This window comes from Bos indicus, chromosome 4 (assembly GCF_029378745.1).
Source record: "Bos indicus isolate NIAB-ARS_2022 breed Sahiwal x Tharparkar chromosome 4, NIAB-ARS_B.indTharparkar_mat_pri_1.0, whole genome shotgun sequence".
NCBI classification, from domain to species: domain Eukaryota; kingdom Metazoa; phylum Chordata; class Mammalia; order Artiodactyla; family Bovidae; genus Bos; species Bos indicus.
In genome coordinates this window covers 44,253,388-44,278,257 of record NC_091763.1, presented here as the reverse complement: position 1 = coordinate 44,278,257, position 24,870 = coordinate 44,253,388, and the positions used below count along the sequence as shown (strand labels likewise).

Genomic DNA, 24,870 nt, shown 5'->3' with positions numbered 1-24,870 from the left:
CATAGTCAACCCTCTTCTCCTATTACTAGACTATTCCTTAAGGTCAAGGGAAAAAGTGATATCCTTTTGGAAGACACATTCACTTATCCAAATCTGAGGGATGTCATTCAGTGAACTAAAGCAGAAATGTATTGCTGGAAGGGATAAATGCTATTCGTAAAATCTCCTCTAACATTCCTCCTGTGAGTAGCTAGTCAGTGAAAGAGTTTGTTCAGCAAATCACGCTAGTTAGATAGAATTTCACAACAACTGTAGTCCAGGTTTTGTGATATGTGCTGTGCCTGGAGAGAAAGCCAAACCATCTCGCCTAGAATGTGTTACCGTTTAAAGTGGCAGAACTTTCTCTGGCTATTTTTAAGAGTAGGTAGATTCCCTGCAGAGTGATGGAACTCAGTCCTGCTAAGAAATAAAGGAATGATTTGAGTGACCTTTGGAGGACTTTGCTTGCCCTGGTTTTGAATCCTCTCTTTGGGGCCTATTATTTCAACTGGGGGATGAAGATTAGCTTAATCAGGAGAATTATATTCAGGGGGGAGGGTAATCTGAGTTCTTCTTTGTCTTTCAATCTAAACTTGTTTCAGGCTCACCAGTGACATCTATAAAAAGAAAGCTTAGCTATTTCTGTGCTCTGTAAGCACTCTTTCAGTTGAGAAAATAATGAAATTAAAACAATTGGTAGTTGTTCATTAGTATTGAAAATATGAATGCTTGACATTTCCATGAAAGGGTAAGAGGAACATAAGTCAGTTGATATTTAAATTGTTTAAAATTTCCCAGTATTCCTGCCAAGAGGAAAGGAAAAAAATGACCAGAACTCTTGCCTTTTAGGTATAGACAGGCAAATTGTTCATTGAGTCGCTTGGGATGGGGGTGGGGGTGAGGACTGTACATAGTGATCTACAGTAAACAAGAACATTTAAAGTGAACATCTGCGGAAATGTTTTGTGTGTATTATTTTTGGATTTGTTAACATGTAATACTTTAGCTTAGAGAGACTTCCCTGCATCCTCAACTATTAGCAGCTCAAGAATTAACAAACTTATTTCCATAAAAATAATGGCGATATCAAAATAAATACTAGGAAAGACTTACAGGCTGTGTATTTCACTGGCTTAACATACTTAGTATTACATGGTACGGAAACAAATTCATTCAACACTTCCTCCCTGGGAAGAAAGTAGATATTTCCATCCCCACATAAAAATAAAGAAACCAAGCCAGTGAGAGAGGAAAAAAAAAAAAAAAAAAACTATTCATCCAAATATACAGATGATATTTTTCAGATCAGCACAACAAAACCTCATTTTACTCTGGGCCTGAATAACAGAACTCCAAATAACTAGCACTCCTCTACCCCAACATCTTCAGGAACTTCTGAATCATTAGCAACTAAGAACAATATATTGTTTAAATATTCTAGAGAAAAGATTTTTGCTTTATAATTTAGTTGATTTTCTTATGTTTCAAATAATATCAACTCCTTAATAAGTGCTAAGGGAAGTATAATAACATGGTTGGTTAATAATTAAATCTGTTGCAATAGTTCTTGGCTTTGGATTAATACTGATGATCCCTTGGTAACTATGCAGTTCAGGAATGAATATGGAACTTACTTCAATAAATAAACACATACAAATAAATAATGAAGTGATTAAATAAATACTGTTGAGAACTCATACTTGAAACAAAGTAGAAGTCATTATTTTTCCAGAAACTTTCCCTGAAAAGACTATTCAGTATTCTTTTCAAGGTTTTTCTAGCTTTTACTTTGTTACCTTTTGGGGGCTTCTCTTCTTCCTAGAAATCCTAAAGATCTGGACAGCAAATCAGCTGAGTCTCTCATGCTAAATCTGAAATACCCTGACAAGTCTTAGTCGGCTGGGGAAACAGAGCCACGGCCAGTGCTGTGCTGTGCATGTGGACGTGGAGTGGGGGACACGCGTGCTGCACGTGTGCAGGACTGTGCGGTGTGATCACGGCCTTCGGGACTACTTCCTCTGCCGTGGCTCGTTCCCTGTGGGCGCTCACCCAGGGGTATAGCAGTCATTTTCCATTCTTAGTCCAATAGCGATAGCAAAGTTGGAACCAAAAACCAAACATCTGATAAGAAAGGAACAGAGAGATTACTTTAGTGATGCCTCTGGAATTCCAGAAAGTTAGACTGACAGAGGGACGTGCAGATCATCAGGATTAGTAGTAAGGAAAAAACTCACAGCTGGAACAGATTTTACCTTCTAAACATTAAAAAAAAAAAAAAAAAAAAAGTTCTTGTGGCAACCAAGAACAGAAAGAGCTTAGAACAGGTTTTGCTGCATATAGTCCTCATAACTGAAAGAGAAGCACCTTAGATCCATGTTTAAAAGGCAGATCCAACTCTAAAACTAACAATTCCACTTTCTGTCCAGGCCTTCCCACCCAAGATAACATGAGTTGCTCACATACTTCCTATGTGATTCTTATTCTTGTCAGAGTTTGAGAACTGTTGGTCTCCAAAGAGCTTTCAGCCCTGAATACTCTCAGAATCACCCAAACCTTCTCTCAGTAACCACTCATTGTGTGCTCAAACACTTCCAGTGATGGGGGCTCACAGCCTCCGTAGCAGTGCAGCCCAGCCTTGGACAGCAGGACTCGCAGATGGCTGTTGCTTATACTGGATAAGAAACTGACCTTCTACAACTTCCACCCAGTCAAGCTGGTTCTACTCCTGATGGTGGATGATGCCTCACGCACTTGGCAGCACACACAGCTTCCAGCATTGCTTCTTCGCCTACAAGTCCTTAAAACCAAAATCCTTTGATGACATGGTTCAGTTATGACTCTTGCTGCAGAAAAGAAACGAATCCTGAGGAGCTTTGATGCTGATACACCCCTAAGTCAGGAAAGCTGAAAGTGTCAGTTTTAGATTTTAACGTCAGTTTGAAAGGTTAGAAGTCTATGTATATCAAAAGGCACACACACAATAACTTTTTCTTATCCCAGTAATGCCCCACAAAAATGAGAATCCAAAACAAGAAAAAAGACAATGCATGAAGATGCCTATTATTATTTATAAAAGCAAAAATCTAAAGCAATCTAAATTCTAAAAAACAGTGGAATATTTCAATAATAGTGTATTCCAGGTATAGCTTGATACTGAACAGTGCCTTGGAGGTGGATAGAGCTGAGTTTGAAAGTCAGTTTAGCCTTGACTGGTGACTTTGGAAGAGGTGCCTCACTTCTCAGTTTCAATGTTTCTTAATGAAAAAGGGGAAAATGTATGATTGAAATTTAATTAATTTAAAATCTTTAAAAGAATTAGCCATTTTACATTTTCTCAAGATAAAAAAACATTTTGCATTTAAAGAAGAGACTAAGTCTTATCTTGTGGGAGAGTCTCATGTCACCATTTTGAAATTCAGGGACACTCAGGTGGGCTTTGCAACCCAGCGATGGCAGCACACTATCACCCCCTGGTGGCAACACAGCTGAGGTGCAGGATCAACAGCTTGGAAGTAAAATAGCAGTATATACACACGTTGAGAGCATGAGATGGTTGGATGTCATCACCAACTCAATGGACATGAGTTTGAGTAAAGTCTGGGAGTTGGGGATGGACAGAGAGGCCTGGCGTGCTGCAGTCCATGTGGTCGCAAAGAGTCAGACGCGACTGAGTGACTGAACTGAACTGAATACACAAGCTCTATAAGGAAAGGGCTTCCCTGGTGGCTCGGATGGTAAAGAATTGGCCTGCAATGCGGGAGACGTAGGTTTGATCACTGGGTTGGGAAGATCCCCTGGAGAAGGGAATGGCTATCCACTCCAGTATTCTTGCCTGGAGAATTCAATGGACAGAGGAGCCTGGCAGGTGACAGTCCATGAGGTCGCACACTTTCTTTCTTTCTTTCTAAAAGGAAAGGTATAAGTATTCAAAACTCTGAAGAAATTCAGCTTCAGCCTACAGTCCATACAACTAACCTATAAAATTCTGTGTGGCGCACAGTTATTGCAAAAACCTTCAATTTACTTATTGCAAATATAGTTTCATAAAAACAAACCTGGTATGCATGTCTCTTTAGACCTTCTTGCTAGTGGGATCTTCTAATTAGATGGAACCAGTAAAGGCTGTATCAGTAATCCAGACAGGTACTGCTGCTGCTGCTGCTAAGTCACTTCAGTCGTGTCCGACTCTGTGCGACCCCATTGAGGGCAGCCCACCCAGCTCCCCCGTCCCCGGGATTCTCCAGGCAAGAACACTGGAGTGGGTTGCCATTTCCTTCTCCAGTGCATGAAAGTGAAAAGCGAAAGTGAAGTCGCTCAGTTGTGTCCGACTCTTAGCGACCCCATGGACTGTAGCCCACCAGGCTCCTCCGTCCATGGGATTTTCCAGGCAAGAGTATTGGAGTGGGGTGCCATTGCCTTCTCCAGACAGGTACTAGTTTCTTGTAAATAATATAAATAAAAAGCCCAGAGCCTGCCTGGAAGGAACCTGAGTCTGGAGGGGAGGTCGTGATCCCAAGCAGTTACAATGTGGTGAGAGAACTCCTTTGATGGGTGTGTGTACAGTGTTAGGGAGGACTGGAGAGGAAGCCCCTACATGAACCTGTGGGAGTCAGTAAAGCCATCACCAAGGATGGACACCAGGCTGACAAACACACCTGAGAGTGCATCCTGAGAAGAGAAAGTAGAAAATTATTACGGTGCAAATACTTTACTTTTTTGTACTTTGTCAAAGTTGATTTTTTTTTTTTTTTTTTTGCAGCTTAGTGGAAGAAAAAAACCTCATACTAAAGGAATTTGAGAAGATACCTAAGCCAGGAGTAAGTCTTAGATGATCTAGACTTTGTTAAATACAGCTGGATTGAAACAACCTTTTTGATAAATATTAATGTTTATCACAGAAACCATATCCTGAAACATTTGAAAGACCCAGAAGTCTTAACTATGGATGATGATGAAAGCAATACCTGTATAACTTCTGCAGTAAGCATAAGTGTGCCTATTACAGGATTTAGCTACTTGGCATCTAATTTAGGTTGTGTTTGGTTGGACAATATCTGCTTTGTTTTCAGAAGGAAAAAGGATTCTATGGTTGGCACTTAAAAACATTATTTTTGCTATAGTTATTACTCTTTTAGCTTCCTGAATGTCTCAAGCTGACTATAAGAAATTTTTATACAGATGTATCACTTAGTAATTCATGCCTAACAAACTTCCCTAAAACGTACTAGTTTAAAACAACAGCCATTTCTCATTTTCAACAGTTGTGAATTCTTCTAGCCTGAGCTGGCTCAGTTGGGGTAGGATGGCTTCATTTGTATGTCAGTCATTTCGGTGTAGTTGGTCTAAGGTCACATGTCACTGGTTAGTCTCATGATGATGGAAGGGTTTCCGGTCTCAAGAAAGAGACAAATAGTCTCAAGAAAGGTCAAACCTCAACACAAGCAGGTTTTGAGCCTTTGCTTAAATCACTGTTGGTAACATCACATTAGTCCAAGCAAGTCATAGTGCCACATCTGGAATCAAGGGGCAGAGGTCCTCCTACATCTAAATATGACACAGCCATACTGCAAAGAGGTGTGCAAACAAGATTAGGAGGAATTATGTCCCTTTCTTTTGCAATCTATCATAGAAAGTAAATGGAAGAATCAGCACACATCACAGTAAATGGGACTGCACTACACCTTCTGAATGGTTTTATTAAAAAAGTATGTTGTTGGTGGTTTAATTCCAAGGCACAAAAACTTGTTAAACATAGAGTAAGATACTATTACACATGAGTATAAATATACATCATATTATATATGAATGTAAGAATGTATACATATGCATATATGTATATATTATATACTATCATATAAGTATTCCTAACCACCACAGAGATTCTATGGGAAAAAGTATTTTGAATTTTAGTTTCAGATCATAGGATCACTCACCAATTTTACCCTCCAGAACAGCAGTGGAAGAGAGCCATATGCAGAAAGGCCAGAGAAGGCTAAGTGGATCCTTCCCCTTAGTCATTAGTAACGTGTGGCCCTCCTGAGTACAAGAAGGCTTCTCTCTCATAAGTTAAACACTTCTCAGATAATCAGTCACGGGAAACAGTCAAAGCCCTGTTAGGAGTCTGAGGCAGAGGGCATTTGAGGAGACTGTGCATGAGTTAGAGAAGTAGTATTAATGAGAGTGGAGGATTAAGGAATGTCAAGGACTAGAGACATTCCAAATATGAACTCCCTAATCTTTAATTCTCATGTGTGACTCAGACTAACCATAACCTAGATATTCAAACATTATTTGTATCTGATTTGTCAAATCACAAAGCTACTAAAAAAAAGGCTGGAAATTTTTACTAATGCTTTTTGGTATCAAATAAACATTAACTCAAAAAAAGGAAACATTTAAAATGTAGGAAGACCGAAAAGAGCATTAATTAAAAAAAAAAGAGTTCAAATCTAATGTAAAACGTTTAACACATATAATTGCTATGCATTTATTGAAGAGGTCAGAAATCAAAAGTTGCATTTAACTCTGTAAGAAATCATTTATGAAGCTCAGAGCAAATATAATTAAAATGGTAAGTAAAATTTTTAATTTGATTTTTAGCCAAACAGATCCTTGCTCAGACTCTGTATAACCTGATGATTTTCATGCCTTTTAAAGGAAATGGAGAAGAAGATGAGACTATTGAGAGAAAGCACTGAAGAATTACGTAAGGAAGTAATGCAGAAGAAATTAGAAATTAAAAATTTACGGGAAGATTTGACATCTAAGCAAAAGCAATTACTAAAGGAGCAGAAGGAGCTAGAAGAACTGCTTGAGTATCAGGTCACCTTAAAGGTGTGCTGCTTCACTCGCACATATGTAAACACTGATCTGCAAGGACATAAAAACGCATGGGTGTCATTACACTTTTTGCATTGACTACATAGGTTTGACAAAAACCCAGACACACAAACTGAAATGTTATGCAGTTGTGATTGATCCTATCAGACTAAACCTGGGCTCTGGGGATTCACAAAAGATTTTTGAATATTCAGTAGCATCACTCTAAGTTGGAGCTCTGACTGGGAGAAAAGGTCTCTCTAGACCTCGTCAAGCATTTTCCAATATTAGAAAGCAGTGTCACAAACACAATCACTTCCTTCAAGAGCAACCAAATGTCCTAACCTCTTTACATATTGTTACTACTTTATCCTTGTCTGCCTGTTTGATTCCACTTCACTTCCCTCTCACTGTGAACATTATACAAGACCCACATTTATGTTTTCAGTTCAGTTCAGTCTCTCAGTCGTGCCTGACTCTTTCCTAAAACATATTTGTGTTTTAAGAAATAATTAAAATTCATTTCATTTTGAAATATTTTGCAACAGGTCTTGAAACAATTTAAGTAACCAGAGTTATTTTTTAAAGCAACACATCTGAGATGCCTTGGCTTAGAATTAGGATTCACTCTGACCTCCTTAAGAGATGAAGCAGTCAGCCGAGACATATCCAGCTGCCACCTAGAACATGGACACTGAGCCAAGATGGATTTACAAGGAACCCAGTGAAGCTAAAGCTTCAGCCCCTCACATGCGTTAAGCGCCTCCAAGGCCCTGAACCTAATTTAGCATTTGTAACTTGTGATTCTTTCTCTTAAAAAGAACTGTACAGTCCCAAACTGTACAAGTTTTAGCCTCACAAAATTTAGATCTGCTCAAGACTGAGCAAGACCCCAGAAATATACCACACTGCAGGGATGTCTTCAAGCCCCTGTGCTACCCCAGGACCCAAAGTCCAGCATGATCCTCAGGTGGGAAGGGGCTCTTTCACAACCCCTGCCATGTATGTACATACCATTCTTCAGGCTATAAGTGAATCTTCTGTGAATCCACAGAGCATAGTGCAAAGCGGTGTTAGACAAAGTTAGCTTCTGATCTTGGCCTTGCTGCTTAGAAGTTATGTGACTTTGGGAAAATCATTTACCTTCTCTTAGCCTCAGCCTTAGAGATTAAGATGCATATTCAGGGAGGTAAAGCTCTAAGGAGAATCCGATAGGTGAGTGAGGGAAACAGGACAGAGCTGCGGAAGAAGTCAGGCCAAAATATGATTTCAGGAGACCCCTAGTTTCAATCTGATCCCATGGGAAACTCAGATCATGAATCGCACCACAGAAGGTGTTCCACCCTGAGTCAGGGGTGGGCTGCTGTACCTCCACATCAGTCACAGCCTGTGCCCCTCTTCCTTCCATCCCCCTACCCACCCACCCGCCGCCAAGGCAACTCTGCACAGCCATGGCGCTCTGTGGAGAGAACAAGCATAAGCTGTTGCTGCTGCTGCTGCTAAGTTGCTTCAGTCGTGTCCGACTCTGTGCGACCCCATAGACAGCAGCCCACCAGGCTCTGCCGTCCCTGGGATTCTCCAGGCAAGAACACTGGAGTGGGTTGCCATTTCCTTCTCCATTGCGTGAAAGTGAAAAGTGAAAGTGAAGTCGCCCAGTTGCGACCGACTGGTGGTGACACCATGGACTGTAGCCCACCAGGCTCCTCCATCCATGGGATTTTCTAGGCAAGAGTACTGGAGTGGCTTGCCATTGCCTTCTCCAGCCTTCAAAACCTCTGAGGGATGGGTGTATCTCCATAAAGAGAACCTGGGCAGAGCACCCACACCATTCGCTACTGTCAGTTAGCTCCTCTTTCAAATGGTAACCACGACCATCTGAAAGGTCATTATGAGAATTAAATGGAATAATTAAAGCACACTGCAGGGTACAGGACAGATAATAAAAATTCTACACCTTGTAGCTCCTTTCTCTCTCTATTTAATTTGCTTAACTGCTTCTCATCTAAGAGTACATAATTTAACACGGCCCCATTTCTTTACTAGGATGAAGTGGTCCACCATCAATCCATCCCTGTACAAATTGGAAAAGAGATAGAAAAAACAACACGCAAAAAAGTGTATGGTTTAATGTTTTTTATTTTCTATCCCTCCGGCCCACACTTCCCCAAGTTATGTGTGCATGCTAAAACAAGAATATTAGCCACTGAATATATCAAATTACTGTGATAATTTTAGAAATATCTGCATTTGGCCCTCTCTAGGTTGTACACATTAAGTTCTTTAAAAGAATGTAGTGCAGCCCATTACTGTCATTCCTAACACTTATTTATGTCTTAATTTTAGGACAATATTCTCTTTCTAATATATAAATCTTGTCTCTATGGAGAGTAACTGACTTTAATAGAACTGCATGTGGAATCAGTTGTTTGAACTGTGTAGAATTTCATGGCCTAGATATGTCAGCCAGCCAGATGCCTGAAACCCAAAAAACAGTAATTCTTCACTTGTCAGCTATCTGTGTGCATAAGCCCCTACACATTTAAAGTAGATTGGAGGCAGAAATCACAGAGAAAATTCTCAAAGTTTAGAGGAACCAAAAAAGATATATAAGTGGAGATACAAAAGTCTGGAGAAGAGGGGAAAGAAGAGACAGACAGTAGTAGTGGTTCTAAAACCCAAGGCCCACCAGTACCAATGCTGAGAAGTTTAGGTCAGTTCAGAGGATGAGGGTTGAATCCCAAGAGATGGTAGCGCCGGGGACCTGGGGAGAAAGTAGGGAAGCTGGACAAATGCTTACCCTCAGTGACACTCAGTGGAGATACCCCCTCAGTCCCACTCATCTGTGGTCTTCATCTCACTTCTGAATTTATGACTAGACCTTCTGTTGCCTGGTTAGAAAGTACAAACAGGTGAAGACATCCAGGGCTCAAAATAAGGCAAATGTGTATGTGTGAATGTGTTGTGTACATACATATATATGTGCGTATGTATCCCCACAGAGAAATGGAAAAGAAAAAACTTGTCTTGGAATATGAACTCAAAGAGCTAAATGATTCCCTAAAGAAAGTCGAAACCAAAATTAATGCTGTAATGGAAGAGAAGGAGGATGTAATAAAGGAAGTTGAAGGCAAACGGGCCTTACTTGAAATTAAAGAGCGAGAATATAACCAATTGGTCAAGCTATTAGAATTAACTAGAGAGAATGAAGCAAGTTCACTAACTGAAAGGTTTGTTATATTAATGTGTTTTGTCATCTAAATATTTCTTTGATTTCTATTTTAAGATTCAAAATAATCTCAAACAGATTTATATTCACTTAGTAAACATTTTTATAGAATTTTAGATCATTTTACCATTAATAAAAATATATTGTTAAATCATTTCAAAGTATTTTTCTATCCTTTATTCTTCATTGTCCTCAATTTCTTGTGACCAAATCTTAAGGACACAATTTATTGTATTTTTTTTTAAGTTTATCTAATGTACCTCTGGAAAATTGTATCACTGGAGTCTGCTATAATTGAAGGATTTTTTTTTCCCTGTAGATTACAGCATTTCTGAAGTAATCATGATATTTTTCCTAAAAGGAGCAATATCATGATGTGAGTCTCTAGCAGAGTGTTAATTCCCATTTTTAAGTAAAATTTCAGAGAAACTAGGAACTTCTGTCTCTGCCAATTCACTCTTCCATTTGGGTTTTTATGACTGTGACACTGACAAGAACTTGCAAACCACATTGCTTTTGGCATTACTTAAAATTTGATTCTAACATGAAAATAGTTCTGTACATATCTGCTGACCATGCTTCCTTGAAAAAGGGCAGTTGATGACAAATCACTTTCATATTCTCTTTTTACCTGGAACAGAGGGATCTTGGATCTCAATTTACGAAACTGTCTTATTGACAAGCATAACTACCACGATGAACTTTCTCGTAAGCAGAGAGAGAAAGAACGAGATTTTCGAAATTTAAAAAAAATGGAGCTACTCTTGAAAGTGTCCTGGGATGCACTCAATCAAACTCAAGCACTGCATCAGAGGCTTCTGTTAGAGGTGGGTGCTGAACACTGCTGTCTGGTTTGCAAGCTCAGTGCCATCTTTTTGTTTTTTTGGTTTATTCTTTTTTTTCTTTGGGAAGTACTGGTGCAGCTTGTGGGATCTTAGTTCCCTGACCAGGGATTGAATCCAGGCCCTCAGCAGTGAGAGCACAAAGTTCTAACCATAGACAGCCAGGAAATTCCCTCAGTACCATCTTTTTGAAGCAAAAATATTTCAAGAACTTGTTTTTGCTGTCAATAGGGAAAGAGGGAAAGGAAAAGAACAGATAAAAGATAGCTTTAAAATGCATAAAATCTGTTATAGAGGCCCAGTCGTACAGTATGTTTCAATCTTTTTGTTATCCCAAGATTAGAGAAATGTCTTATTGGGATCACGCATCAGCCTGGCCATGGGAGGCAGTTAGGACATCCAGTTCTGGAAGAGCTAATGGGTTCACTTCAGGGTAGAACTAAGTGAACCACTATGTTTGAAAGAGTTCAAAGAGTCAGATCCAGAATGCTGTTACTGAGACTACAAAAGTCAGAAACAAGACCAGATCATGTGAATACAGATAGACAGCCAGCCTGCACCTCCAGTTAGCCAACGCCCATCAGAACCCAGTGTCAGCTTCCTGAATAATTTTGTGTGTATCAGAGGTATACTACAGCTAGAGAATGTTCATTATAGCTATTACCTTCTTACTACCTCTATGCTCCCATATAGAGGGATTTTGGTCCCATTGTCTCTGATTCCCTCCTCTTTCACACGGACCAAGCACTGCTGAAAGGCAGTGAATCATAAAAAGGACTGCGTCCCTATGCCTAGGCCTCGGCCAGTGCCTCCTTTGGTGAAAAAGAGATCAGTCTCTGAGATGAAGCAGCTGGGGGTACAAAAATCATACCTGTTCTCTTCAGGATTGTCATGGTCCATGACCTTATAGAGGTTCATGACCTCAGAAACTTAAACAGGAGTTTCCAACTATGGTTCAGTTCAGTTCAGTCGCTCAGTCGTGTCTGACTCTTTGTGATCCCATGAATTGCAGCACGCCAGGCCTCCCTGTCCATCACCAACTCCCGGAGTTCACCCAAACTCATGTGCATCGAGTCGGTGATGCCATCCAGCCATCTCATCCTCTGTCGTCCCCTTCTCCTCCTGCCCCCAATCCCTCCCAGCATCAGAGTCTTTTCCAATGAATCAACTCTTCACATGAGGTGGCCAAAGTATTGGAGTTTCAGCCTCAGCATCAGTCCTTCCAATGAACACCCAGGACTGGTCTCCTTTAGAATGGACTTGTTAGATATCCTTGCAGTCCAAGGGACTCTCAAGAGTCTTCTCCAACACCACAGTTCAAAAACATCAATTCTTTGGCGCTCAGCCTTCTTCACAGTCCAACTCTCACATCCATCCATGACCACAGGAAAAACCATAGCCTTGACTAGACGAACCTTTGTTAGCAAAGTAATGTCTCTGCTTTTGAATATGCAGTCCCTGGGGTTGCAAAAAGTCAGATACGACCTAGCATGCTCAGATACATTTGGGCTTATGGCCGCTGTATTACTATTGCTTTTTCTCTGTCTTATCTATTTTTTATACCATTTTTTCTGTCTTTTCTTCTTTCAAATTAATCAAAAAGATGAATTTTTCTATTTTCCCCATTTTTTATATGCATTAGTTTTGCACTCTCTTTTCAGTCTTTCAGTGGCTACCCTTAAGATTACATCATTCATCCTTATTAGAGTCCAATATAAATTCTTTTATCCTAGATAATGTTAGAACCTTTGAAAACTCTAGATCTTTGCAACTCTTATACCTTCAAGTGTATTTTTTAATCCAACTTTTCAAGTTATTTTTACTCAAAGTACTGGCTTACTGCAAGCCATTCCATCTTAGCCCAAAGCCTTGCACATTAGAAAGTTAAGTTGGAACTTTGGATAAACACAGAATTTCTGGTATTCCACTTCACTCACAATGAGATCTACAGTGATAAGCAGTTAAAATATTTATTCCAAGAATTGGTAGAAACCTAGATGTGGTGAATAGAAGGCTCTTAAGACCAGTAAATGTTGCTTTTATTAATAAAACAATCCTTGTTTATTAAGCAAATAACCATAGTAAGATTTCTTTAAACAATAATAGGACAAAAATTATCATTGCTTTTAGTAATCTACTATGGTGATTCCAGTAGTAAGTGAAGTTAGTCTATTAAATGTGTTGCTAATGCTGACTCAACAAAACATTCTCCTTAAAAGTGGAAAGAAAGATAAGTTGAATGGGAGCAGTAAGATAGCTTGTCACGTAGAGAAATATCTATTGGTGATCTCAAAAGCAGTTATAAGCTGATAACAGTCACAATATTGGTTCTAAAACATGACAAATACTAAACAGAATTAAGTTTGTCTTTATCAGAAAATTTAAAATAGAAGGGCACATAAACAGAATATAAAATGTAACTCTGCCATTTCTACTTCCAGTTAAGACATAAAGCATTGGAGTGGACCATGGTTCCTGTCATAAGAACCAGAAAAAAATTAATAAACTAAAAATCACATATTTTTAAAAGACGTATGAGAGTTGTAGAAGTAAATTCTGTAACGGTGTAAACACTTCCTAGATGAACAGATACAGGTAGCCTTTTTCCTCCCTGAAGCATTTGCCAAGTCTAGGCATGAGCAGGAAGAAGGCGGGCCTGCCAAGGAGCAAAGCTGGAGGCATAATCCTCCCAGACTTTAGACAATATTATAAAGATACAGTAATCAAAATAACAGAGTACTGGTACAGAAACATATAGATCAATGCAACAGAATAGAGACCCCAGAAATAAACCCACACATCTATGGTCAGTTCATCTTGGGCAAAGGAGGCAAGAATATACAATGGAGAAAAGACAGTCTCTTCAGTAAGCTGTGTTGGGGAAGGTGAACACAACCTCATAAAAATTCATGAAATTATAAGAGAACACTGCCTGACACCACACACAAAAATAAACTAAAGTGACTTAAAGACTTACATATAAGATGCAAAACCATAAAACTGCCAGAAGAAAACAAAGGCAAAACATTCTCTGACATAAATTATACCAATATTTTCTTATGTCAGTTAACCAAGGCAATAGAAATAAAAGCAAAAGTAGAAACAGGATACCTAATCAAACATATTGGAGAAGGAAATGGCGACCCACTCCAATATTCTTGCCTGGAGAATGCCATGGACAGAGAAGCCTCGCAGGCTATAGTCCATGGGGTTGCAAGAGTTGGACACGACTTAGCGACTAAACCAATCAAACATATAAGCTTTTGCACAGCAAAGGAAACCATAAACAAAATGAAAAGACAACCAATGGACTGGGAGAAAATACAGGCAAATATCACTTCTATGTGGAATCCAAAAAAATGACACAAATGAATTTATCTATGAAATAGGATCACAGACATTGAGAACAGATCTGTGGTTGCCAAAAGGGAGAGGAGGTGGAGGAGGAATGCAGTGGGAATGTGGGGTTAGCAGATGCAAACTATTATATATAGAATAGATAAACAATAAAGTCCTACTGTATAGCACAGGGAACCATATTCGGTATTCTGTGATAACCATAATGGAAAAGAATATTCAAAAAGAATGTCTCTCTATATATCTGAACTCCTTTGCTGTATAGCAGAAATTAACATAACACTGTAAATTAACTATACTTTAAAATGAAATATATCCAAAATAAATAATGAGTTATGTGAAAACTGTAAAAAAAAAAAAATAAAGCGACATACATATACATCTTAAACTGAATTCTGAAGTCTATAATTAGAATTTCCTCTCTGTTTGGTTCATCACTTTGCCAATACTTTGTCCTTATTACAGTCTTTTCCTTCAAAGAAATGCAAATAAGATTCTTGGCTTTTAATTAAGAAAAGCCTTAAGTGCCATATTACCTATATTACTAAAGTACAATGGGCTCTGTTTCTGTATGTTGAAATACAGTTGATCATGCAGTTTCATGAAATATGTATGATTTTTATTGGGAAACAGTGTCAGACTTTATTTTTCTGGGCTCCAAAATCACTACAGATGATGACTGCAGCCATGAAATTAAAAGATGCTTACTCCTTGGAAGGCAAGTTATGACCAACCTAGACAGCATATTCAAAAGCAGAGACATTACTTTGCTAACAAAGGTTCGTCTAGTCAAGGCTATGGTTTTTCCTGTGGTCATGTATGGATGTGAGAGTTGGACTGTGAAGAAGGCTGAGTGCCGAAGAATTGATGCTTTTGAACTGTGGTGTTGGAGAAGACTCTTGAGAGTCCCTTGGACTGCAAGGAGATCCATCCAGTCCATTCTGAAGGAGATCAGCCCTGGGATTTCCTTGGAAGGAATGATGCTAAAGCTGAAACTCCAGTACTTTGGCCACCTCATGCGAAGAGTTGACTCATTGGAAAAGACTCTGATGCTGGGAGGGATTGGGGGCAGGAGGAGAAGGGGACGACAGAGGATGAGATGGCTGGGTGGCATCGCTGACTCGATGGACATGAGTCTCAGTGAACTCCAGGAGTTGGTGATGGACAGGGAGGCCTGGCGTGCTGCGATTCATGGGGTCGCAAAGAGTCAGACACGACTGAGTGACTGATCTGATCTGAAAAAAAGAAAAAGACCAGCCTGCCATAAGGAGAGAGACTTTGCTAGGGTTAGGGAAAACCATGACAAATTGAAATGTAGAAAATTTCTTAAAGGTATCACACTTTCAGGAAATCAAACTACACATTAAAGTACACTTCTGATATTTTTTTAATTTTATTTTATTTTTAAACTTTACAAATTGTGTTAGTTTTGCCAAATATCAAAATGAATCCACCACAGGTATACATGTGTTCCCCATCCTGAACCCTCCTCCCTCCTCCCTCCCCATACCCTCCCTCTGGGTTGTCCCAGGGCACCAGCCCCAAGCATCCAGTATCGTGCATCGAACCTGGACTGGCAACTCGTTTCATACATGATATTATACATGTTTCAATGCCATTCTCCCAAATCTTCCCACCCTCTCCCTCTGCAACAGAGTCCATAAGATTGTTCTATACATCAGTGTCTCTTTTGCTGTCTCGTACACAGGGTTATTGTTAGCATCTTTCTAAATTCCATATATATGCGTTAGTATACTGTATTGGTGTTTTTCTTTCTGGCTTATTTCACTCTGTATAATAGGCTCCAGTTTCATCCACTTCATTAGAACTGATTCAAATGTATTCTTTTTAATGGCTGAGTAATACTCCATTGTGTATATGTACCACTGCTTTCTTATCCATTCATCTGCTGATGGACATCTAGGTTGCTTCCATGCCCTGGCTATTATAAACAGTGCTGCGATGAACATTGGGGTACACGTGTCTCTTTCCCTTCTGGTTTCCTCAGTGTGTATGCCCAGCAGTGGGATTGCTGGATCATAAGGCAGTTCTATTACCAGTTTTTTAAGGACTCTCCACACTGTTCTCCATAGTGGCTGTACTCGTTTGCATTCCCACCAACAGTGTAAGAGGGTTCCCTTTTCTCCACACCCTCTCCAGCATTTATTGCTTGTAGACTTTTGGATCGCAGCCATTCTGACTGGTGTGAAATGGTACCTCACAGTGGTTTTGATTTGCATTTCTCTGATACTGAGTGATGTTGAGCATCTTTTCATGTGTTTGTTAGCCATCTGTATGTCTTCTTTGGAGAAATCTCTATTTAGTTCTTTGGCCCATTTTTAGCTCTATTGACTTCCGTTGAGGTATGGAAGAGGAATAAAACCCCATATCTACATTCTAACACAGTCCCCTCAGTGACTCTGGGGATTTTGCTTTGACATTCACTGTCATGTTTTAAGGGTTGGAATATTATGTCTGTAGGGTTATTTTCTTTCAAAATAAAAACATACTCAAGATTGTGACAACAACAAAATCCTCTAACCAAGTAACTATGTCATTTTCTGTATGTACACATCAAGTCGTGTACCACACAGGTCATCAGTCCCAAGGAAGCAGAATGCCATGCACCACTCACCTACCTTGAAGAGGGGGCCCATTGCACCTTGGTGTTGGAGTCACCGAGGAGAACACACCAGTCAAGCACTGGATGGAACAATGCTACCTACACAAAGAAGAGGCAGAGGAAGATCAGCTTCAGTAGTGACCTTTGGTCCCCAGTGGCCAGCTGTCTCTCCTGATGGCCAACTCAGGGTGACTGGCCTACGCTCACGATTGTCTTAAACTATGGTGAAAGGAACCTTGATCCTTCTTGTGGAGTCTGAAACGCTGAAAGCTGGCGGTGTGCCTGAGGGCCACTGACACACACAGGCTGAAGCAGAACCAAGGAGTTCTCATTGTGCCTGAAACAGGGAAAGATATTCCCACACAAAGTGATAAACCCAGTACAGGCTGTGTGGATTCCCTATCTCTTCATAAGGAAGAGTTCTAGGGCCAAAGCCCATTCTTTTGTAGCTAAGTGGGGGTGAAAAGGCTGCAGGCAGGAGACTGCTTTTTCTAACAGCTCTTTTCCTTTATTTGTAGTTTTATAGAAGATTCATCTCTCTCTGCTCTTAGAAGTGATTCTGCATTTCTCTTAGTGACTCCCTTCCAGTGTTCAAGGCAATTGTGACAACTTAACTATATGGAGGAGAGCATCAGTTTTGAGTCAGGCAGAGTCAGGTTTAAATCCTAGATTCATTGAACAGCTGCTGCTGTTTGGCATTTTCAACCTTTGAACTGGGATTATTGCAAGGAATAAAGTGATTGCAGATGTGAAAGTATGTGGTTCCAAGAAGACGGTACCAAGAAACAACTGTTGCTTTTCTTCCTGTATATATATAAACTTTTTCAAAGGCTAAAGAAAATTTTATAATCAGAATAAGACTTTGAATATGGCTATTCATTCCAATGGTGAGGATGGCACGTTCAGGCCCTACTGATAACCCTCAGGAAAGCCTTTCAGTATCCACTCTGCATCATCTGAATGACTGCCACTGCCACCAGCTATTCTCCCTTTGTTCTATTTTTTCCAGGTTCAATCTACTCTCCATTTTGCTACTAATATTCTTAAATGAAAAAAATAAAATTGAAAAAAATCTTAAATGGTACTTTCATGTGTCACCTGCTCAAGACATTCAGTGTTCTTTATTTTATATAATCATGGGATGAAAGAACTGAGAGGAATTGTAAAGATCATATGGTCCAAGGAAAGCAAGTGCCAATTCTCCTCAGCTGGTGGTAGCCCCCTGTAGTGAACACTTTGCAAAGGATTCTGAGACTCAGCACTGACTTCTCAGCTCTGGAGTTGATTAGTGATGTCTGCCTCAGGTATAGAAAGGTAGATGACAGCACATACACCATTTATTTCCTATTCTTAATTAAGTCCTCTTCCTTTAGCTAATTCTTATGATCCATCTTCATCATTTAAGTAATACGTGAATAATGCTACTCCTTTATTTTTCAGTTTTAGACCTGATTATTTTTCTTCTCATTATAAACGATGAGGATTAAGCTTATTTTACACCCTGTCCATTGAACATACCTATTTCTTGCCCCTCCATATACTAAATAGCTTTATGCTATAATTTTAACAATTTTGAAGTTTCATATTTGCATTATTATGAGTAAATGTTATTCACACGTGAGTCACATTAGATAATTACTTATAAAATTGTATTCCCCAATATTTATACACATTGTGTTTTTATTTGTAGTTTTCTGTGTACTTATCATTAGTTCAACCCCAGACTGTCCTGTTAGTGTGTAAATTTCCTCTCAGCATGTTAAAACACATTTGGTAGTCTATTCATTTAATCTTCTTATGGAAATAACTTCTGAGACTTTTCAGTAATCTCTAGCCAAAAACCAGTAGGAACACATGTATGGTTGAATGAGTTGAGTTTACTACTCATTGCAGCAAGGGAAAGTACACACCAGGCGGAATAGTAGGGTACTCAGTGTAGCCTATTAGAAAGGACACATAGGTTTGGGGCTGGTGCTGTGTGTTTTGGGGGATAGTTTAAGAAAACAGGACTTTGCCTTAGATTTGAATATTGTCAGAAAGTGAGGGTAATCCTATGATTGAGTACCTTAATAAATTTTATGGCAGAAAGAGAAAAGACTAGATTGAGGCTAGAGCTATAATAGGCAAGGAAGATGGGAATACATGATATTTTGTGGCTTGGACAATGTTCTTGTTTGTATCTGTGACCAAAGACAAATACAAAGTGGTCTTGTTTTTGTCTATGATCATACTCCAGTACTCTTGCCTGGAAAATCCCATGGACGGAGGAGCCTGGTGGGCTGAAGTCCATGGGGTCGCTAAGAGTCCGACACGACTCAGCGACTTCACTTTCACTTTTCACTTTCATGCATTGGAGAAGGAAATGGCAATCCACTCCAGTGTTCTTGCCTGGAGAATCCCAGGGACAGGGGAGCCTGATGGGCTGCCATCTCTGGGGTCGCACAGAGTCGGACATGACTGAAGTGACTTAGCAGCAGCAGCAGCAGCAGCAGCATAGAATGGTCTTGTCTGATGGTGATTTTCTGTGAAATTGTGTTCAACAGAACACCAGGCCCAGCTGTGAGTGCCAGGTCAACTGCCAGATATCAGAAGCTGCTTTTCTCTTCTAAGCTTTCCGATCTGTTGCAAATTGGGTCTCACTTCTCTACATGTACACTCCCCAGCTTAGGAGCCTTACTCCACCATCTTGGTGACTCCCTCTCTCTCTCTCTCTCTCTCTCTCTCTCTCCTATGTTGGATCCCGTATTCCACGAGTCTCTTCTATTTCTCTTTTGACTTACTCTCTTTTTGTGAGAAGGGGATATTGTCCACCTTTCCTTGAGAAAAAGTGAATGGAAAGTAATCTTTTAAGACTGGTGTGTCAGAAAATGCATTGTCAGAACACCTTGCATATCAGGAAATATTTTATCCTCACTTTAGCTTAACAGATAATTAATAATTTTACTGGATATGACATTTTGATTGGAAATTATTTTTCCTCATAATGAAGATACAGATCAATTGTTTTTTATCGCACTACTAAGACACTTGGTACCATTCTCATGCTTGATTCTTTGTTTGAAACCAGTTTTTCCTTTTTTCCATGCTGAAAACTTGTAGGATTTTTTATTGCCTCCCAAAATTTAAAATTTCACAATGTAGTTCCCACTTGTGAGGCTCCTGTTTTTAGCCATCATACTGGACATAGAGTGGGTTCTTTGCATAGAGAGACTTAACGTTTTTCATCTCTGAAACACCATCTTAAATAATTTCTCCAAGTTTGTCCACTTTTATTTTACTATTCTCTTTCTGGGACTTCTTTTATCCAGATGTTAGACCTTCTCAAAGAATCTTTTTAATTTTCTTGTCTTTTTTTTTTCTCATATTTTCCATTGTTTTTTCTGGCTTGCTACAAGGGAAATTTCCTCCACTTTTTCTTCCATTCTGTTATATTTTAAATTTCCATGAGCTATTTTTCTCCTAACACTTATTTTTTATTGTACCCTTATGCATACTACATATCATTTTTTAATCTCACCAAAGATATTAATAATAGCTTTTTTTTCTTTTCTCTGCAAGTTACCTTATTCTGTTTTTGTGTGTGTGTGTGTTTTGTGTTCTTGTTTATTTTTTCTCTTTCTTACTAGAAATTTTTCTCATCTGGTAATCCTTAGCTATCAAGTTACATCTGAGAGTGAGAGTACTATAAAGCTAACTGCATGCTGTTTCTGATGATGAGGTTTGCCACTATAGATTATCTCACTTGACACAAATATATAAGGGATTTCTCCTGACCAAAGAAGAAATTGTGGTAGAATGCTCACAAGTTGTTAGTATTTTAGTAAAGAAATGCTATTTATATTGGACTACTTCTAGCTATTTATTAAGTCCATAAAATAACTTCTAGTCCATAAAAAAAGTCCATAAAAAAAGTCCATAAAAAAACTTCTAGCTATTTATTAAGTCCATAAAATAACACTCATATAGCGTTAGAAATGAAAATAAAAGTCCTTTTCCTTCCCTGATTTCAAGAAAAGCCTATGCTTTTGTTCTAGTTCAGTTTCAGGGAGAGACTAACTTCCTCTTTGAACTTATGACTTATAATTAGCCCAGCCGTGGTCCTACACTGACTGGCAGTACTTGAAAATAGGAGTGGGTCAGGCCAGTCACTCCCAGCCTGAACATTTCAGACTTGCAAGCATTCTAAAAACAGAAAAGATAAAAGATAAGCAAGAAGGGGTCAGGCTATTCTTCAAAATTTGTTTCCCCCTAGGGACAACTGTTTGATTCTCTTAGGCCTTTGACTGTAGAGACTCTCCCAGAATTCCACAGACCTCATGAAAATTTGAAATATTTTAGAAAAACAACAGAGCCTTAAAGAAACTGAAGTTCACTGATACAAAGTAACTGGGATGTTTACAACAACAGAATATGCCTAATTTCTTAATTTCATGAAAGTAAATGTTTGTTCATGTATTAAAAATGTTAGGAAAAACAGACACCAAACTATTAATGCTGCCTCCTGATGAGTAGCATCTGAATGTGGAAGTGGGGAGTGAGGATGTTTAATTTCTTACTTTACCTACTTTTTTCATTTTTTTGTTACAATAAACACACAGTTTTTAAAAATATATCAAATGCTACTCTATAAAAATCAAATAAATAACTAAAATGAATAAGCTTACAAAACATACTATATATACAGCTTGCCGGCTAGAAAATAATGGTCTATTACTTTACATCGGTATTAGAACTTTGATACTTGATCAGTTTTTCTCTTCTCCATTAGTGGAAACTTCAGCTTAACTCTAGCCTATTCCCCAGATTACCTTAGGAAGATTTCCTTTGGAAGAGATGTATCAATCAGGTTTTTAATTTGGCTTCAAGAAGTAATAGACACTCAGTTACAGTGGCTTAAGTAAATACGGGTTGCTTCATTCAAATAATAAAAAAATTCAAAGATGGGCACACACCAAGCAGTTTCACATAATGGAAGTCCAGAGCCTCTGAGCTTTCTCGTCTGTCATCTATAATATGCATGTTTTTTCTCCAAGGTTACAAAATGGCCATTAAGCCTCTGGGCATAAGATCATACAGAAGTGAGGAAGGGCAGAGAGCAAAATGCATATGGCAGCTGACCTGGCTGACACTGTCTTTCTAAAACAGTCACCTTTCCAGGAGCCCCTCCAGTTACATTTTATTGGCCCACCCTGGCTCTTATCATCACCCCCAACTTTGAAGGAGTTTGAAGATTTTTGGATACACCGCAGCTCTGAACAAAACTGGGGTTCTGTTAGTAATGTCAAAGTGGAGGACAGATATTGGCTAGGCAGCCAGGAAGGAAAAGGCAGAAGGAAATGGCAACACACTCCAGTATTCTTGCCTGGAGAATCCCAGGGACAGAGGAGCCTAGTGGGCTGCCGTCTATGGGATCGAACAGAGTCGGACACGACTGAAGTGACTTAGCAGCAGCAGCAGGCAGCCAGGAAGCTCTGCTACCAATGCCTCACCTTATTACCTCTTTCACAAAGCACACGTAATTCCCTCCTGAAACTGGAGGGCTGGGTTTGTGGAGAATTGAGAAAATGTCAAAAAACAGTTATGCAGAGTTCAAAAATGAGTATCATTCACTGTAGTATTGTTTGTAATTTAAAACATTGGAAAAAACTTAAAATGCCTGAGACCTGAATCCAGGAAAATTTGTCAGGAGCCTTTAGTTTACAGAGGAGTTGAGTTTGCTCTCATCATATCTCTGTAGAAACTGTATAAGCTTCTCTAGTCCCTGTCAGTGACATGTACAGATTTGCCTACACTTGGGAGCAACATTTAGAGCAGCCTGCTCCTGGGCATCAGTGGCAGAGAAATAGTCAGGGACCAAGATACTTGCTGGACTCCAATCTGTCCAGGAAGAATTAACTCTACTTTCCAGAAGAAAAATCAAAGTCTTCCTCACTGGCTTCTCAACTCTTCCTTGAAACCTTCCTTGATTATTCAAGTCTATGTGGAGCTCTCCATCTTCTGACCTGCTGTAGGAATTATCAGCTCATCCAAATCACAAAGTCTATATATTGTTACATGGATTTCACAATACCATGTCTCATTTTCCTAAGTCCAGTACGTGCTTCTCAGCAGCTAGCTCTCTGCAGTAGGAGAGGCCATGGAAAGCAAGATATCATTGGGCCTCTGTGGGCGAAAAAAATGCTACTGAAGATGCACAGGTTCATGCGTGTGGAGCATCCAAAGACACATTTCAGCTTCTTTAAAAGATCAGTGTCAACTTCAGAAGGATCCTGTTTAGTGACCTTTAAATCACTAAAAGAGTATGATCTTCTCTTCTTGGGACACATTTCAGTAATATTCAACTTTGGTGCCTAGAAGTGTGTGCTGTCACAGTAGGAAATAAACCACATCAGATTGGAGTCATGAGCTTTTGATGTGAAGATCCAACTCTAAATCTTCTCTGAGTCAAGTATGCGGTCAGCACCCCCAATGTAACCCTTCTCGTATCCTTGGATGGTACTCCTTCCCCATCAGCTGCCACGTGTCCTCTTTTTCTCTGCTCTCTTCTCCATCATAAAGAATCCGATAAGTTCACTGCTAATAAGGGAACAACATCTTATAATAAGATGTTCTCTCTTCAAAGTATTTTGACAGAGGACAAAAGCACAAGCTAATACAATAGAAATGTAATGGTGGAATCTCAAGTATCAACAAAAAAGTTAAGATTGAGTTTTCTTTCGTATAACAACTTTCCAGGTACTCAAACTACTACAGAGTAGACAACTATTCTGTTCTTAATAATTCCTATTTTTCTTTATAGTATTTCATAAATGAATTCAGGTAAGTATTGATATAAAAAAATATCATTTGAATACATGTTTCCAAAGTGCTGAGTCATTAAAGAGGTAGTAAAATACAGTGTTAAGACCATGGGCTCTGAGTCTAACTGCCTGGGTTTACACGTATACCAGCATGCAAGGTGCTTAAATGTCTTTGTTCCTCATTCTCATCTGTACAATTGGAGATAATATTACCTACCTAATGGGGTTATTATGAGAATTAAATAAGACTATACACATGAGCCGGAGTAGGGAATGGCACCCCACTCCAGTACTCTTGCCTGGAAAATCCCATGGATGGAGGAGCCTGGTGGGCTGCAGTCCATGGGGTCGCAAAGAGTTGGATGACTGAGCGACTTCATTTTCACTTTTCACTTTCATGCATTGGAGAAGGAAATGGCAACCCACTCCAGTGTTCTTGCCTGGAGAATCCCAGGGATGGCGGAGGCTGGTGGGCTGCCATCTATGGAGTCACACAGAGTTGGACATGACTAAAGCGACTTAGCAGCAGCAGCATACATATAAGCACTTAGAACTTTGCTTAACACATACTCATGCTCTATAAATGTTAGCAACTATTAGTAGTAAGGTTTTTATTTCCAAATGAATTAGAAGTAGAATATTAGCAGCTGGTGAATTACAAATCTCTTGCAAATCTTCATATTTCAATTTACCATGACTTTACAAAGAATAGTCAACATAATAAGCAGTTTCCTGTAAGAGTGAGCATCATAATTTGCCCACCGTTTTCAAAAGGTTCATGATGGGGTTGACTACAGGACACTGAAAATTTCTTTCTTGTATAATACCTGTTTTAAATTCTGATTTCCAGATTGAAGCTATTCCTAAAGATGATTCTACATTATCTGAGAGAAGGCGAGAACTCCATAAGGAAGTTGAAGTAGCTAAGAGGAATTTAACCCAGCAGGTTAATATCAAGTTTCACTTAAGTTTCTAAGAATGACTAATGCAAAGCTGTGTTTTTAACTGTGTTCCATGAAACCTCGTTAGTAGAAGAGTCAAAGAAAGTATGATCCTACCTAATATGAGTCTGTTTCTTTATCTCAAAGTGTACTCAAACCCACATTAAAATTTTGAAAGAGGAAAAAAAAATATGTTTGAGCTGTCAAAAAAATTATACAAATTCATGAGTTTAAAGTAAAAAGCCTGATTCAAAATACATAATAAATGCATTATTTCACCAAT

General features: G+C 39.1%; 1 protein-coding gene across 1 annotated transcript in view; it reads left to right on the top strand.

The window, feature by feature from the left end:
* Positions 1 to 24,870, top strand: part of CCDC146 (coiled-coil domain containing 146) — a 139,897-nt gene that overhangs the window by 97,248 nt on the left and 17,779 nt on the right. Inside the window, exons 5-10 of the mRNA XM_019958620.2 lie at positions 4,739 to 4,796; positions 6,637 to 6,813; positions 8,842 to 8,915; positions 9,798 to 10,025; positions 10,665 to 10,851; positions 24,497 to 24,592. Of these exons, the coding sequence (XP_019814179.2) occupies positions 4,739 to 4,796; positions 6,637 to 6,813; positions 8,842 to 8,915; positions 9,798 to 10,025; positions 10,665 to 10,851; positions 24,497 to 24,592 (820 nt within the window). The remainder of the gene's footprint in view (positions 1 to 4,738; positions 4,797 to 6,636; positions 6,814 to 8,841; positions 8,916 to 9,797; positions 10,026 to 10,664; positions 10,852 to 24,496; positions 24,593 to 24,870) is intronic.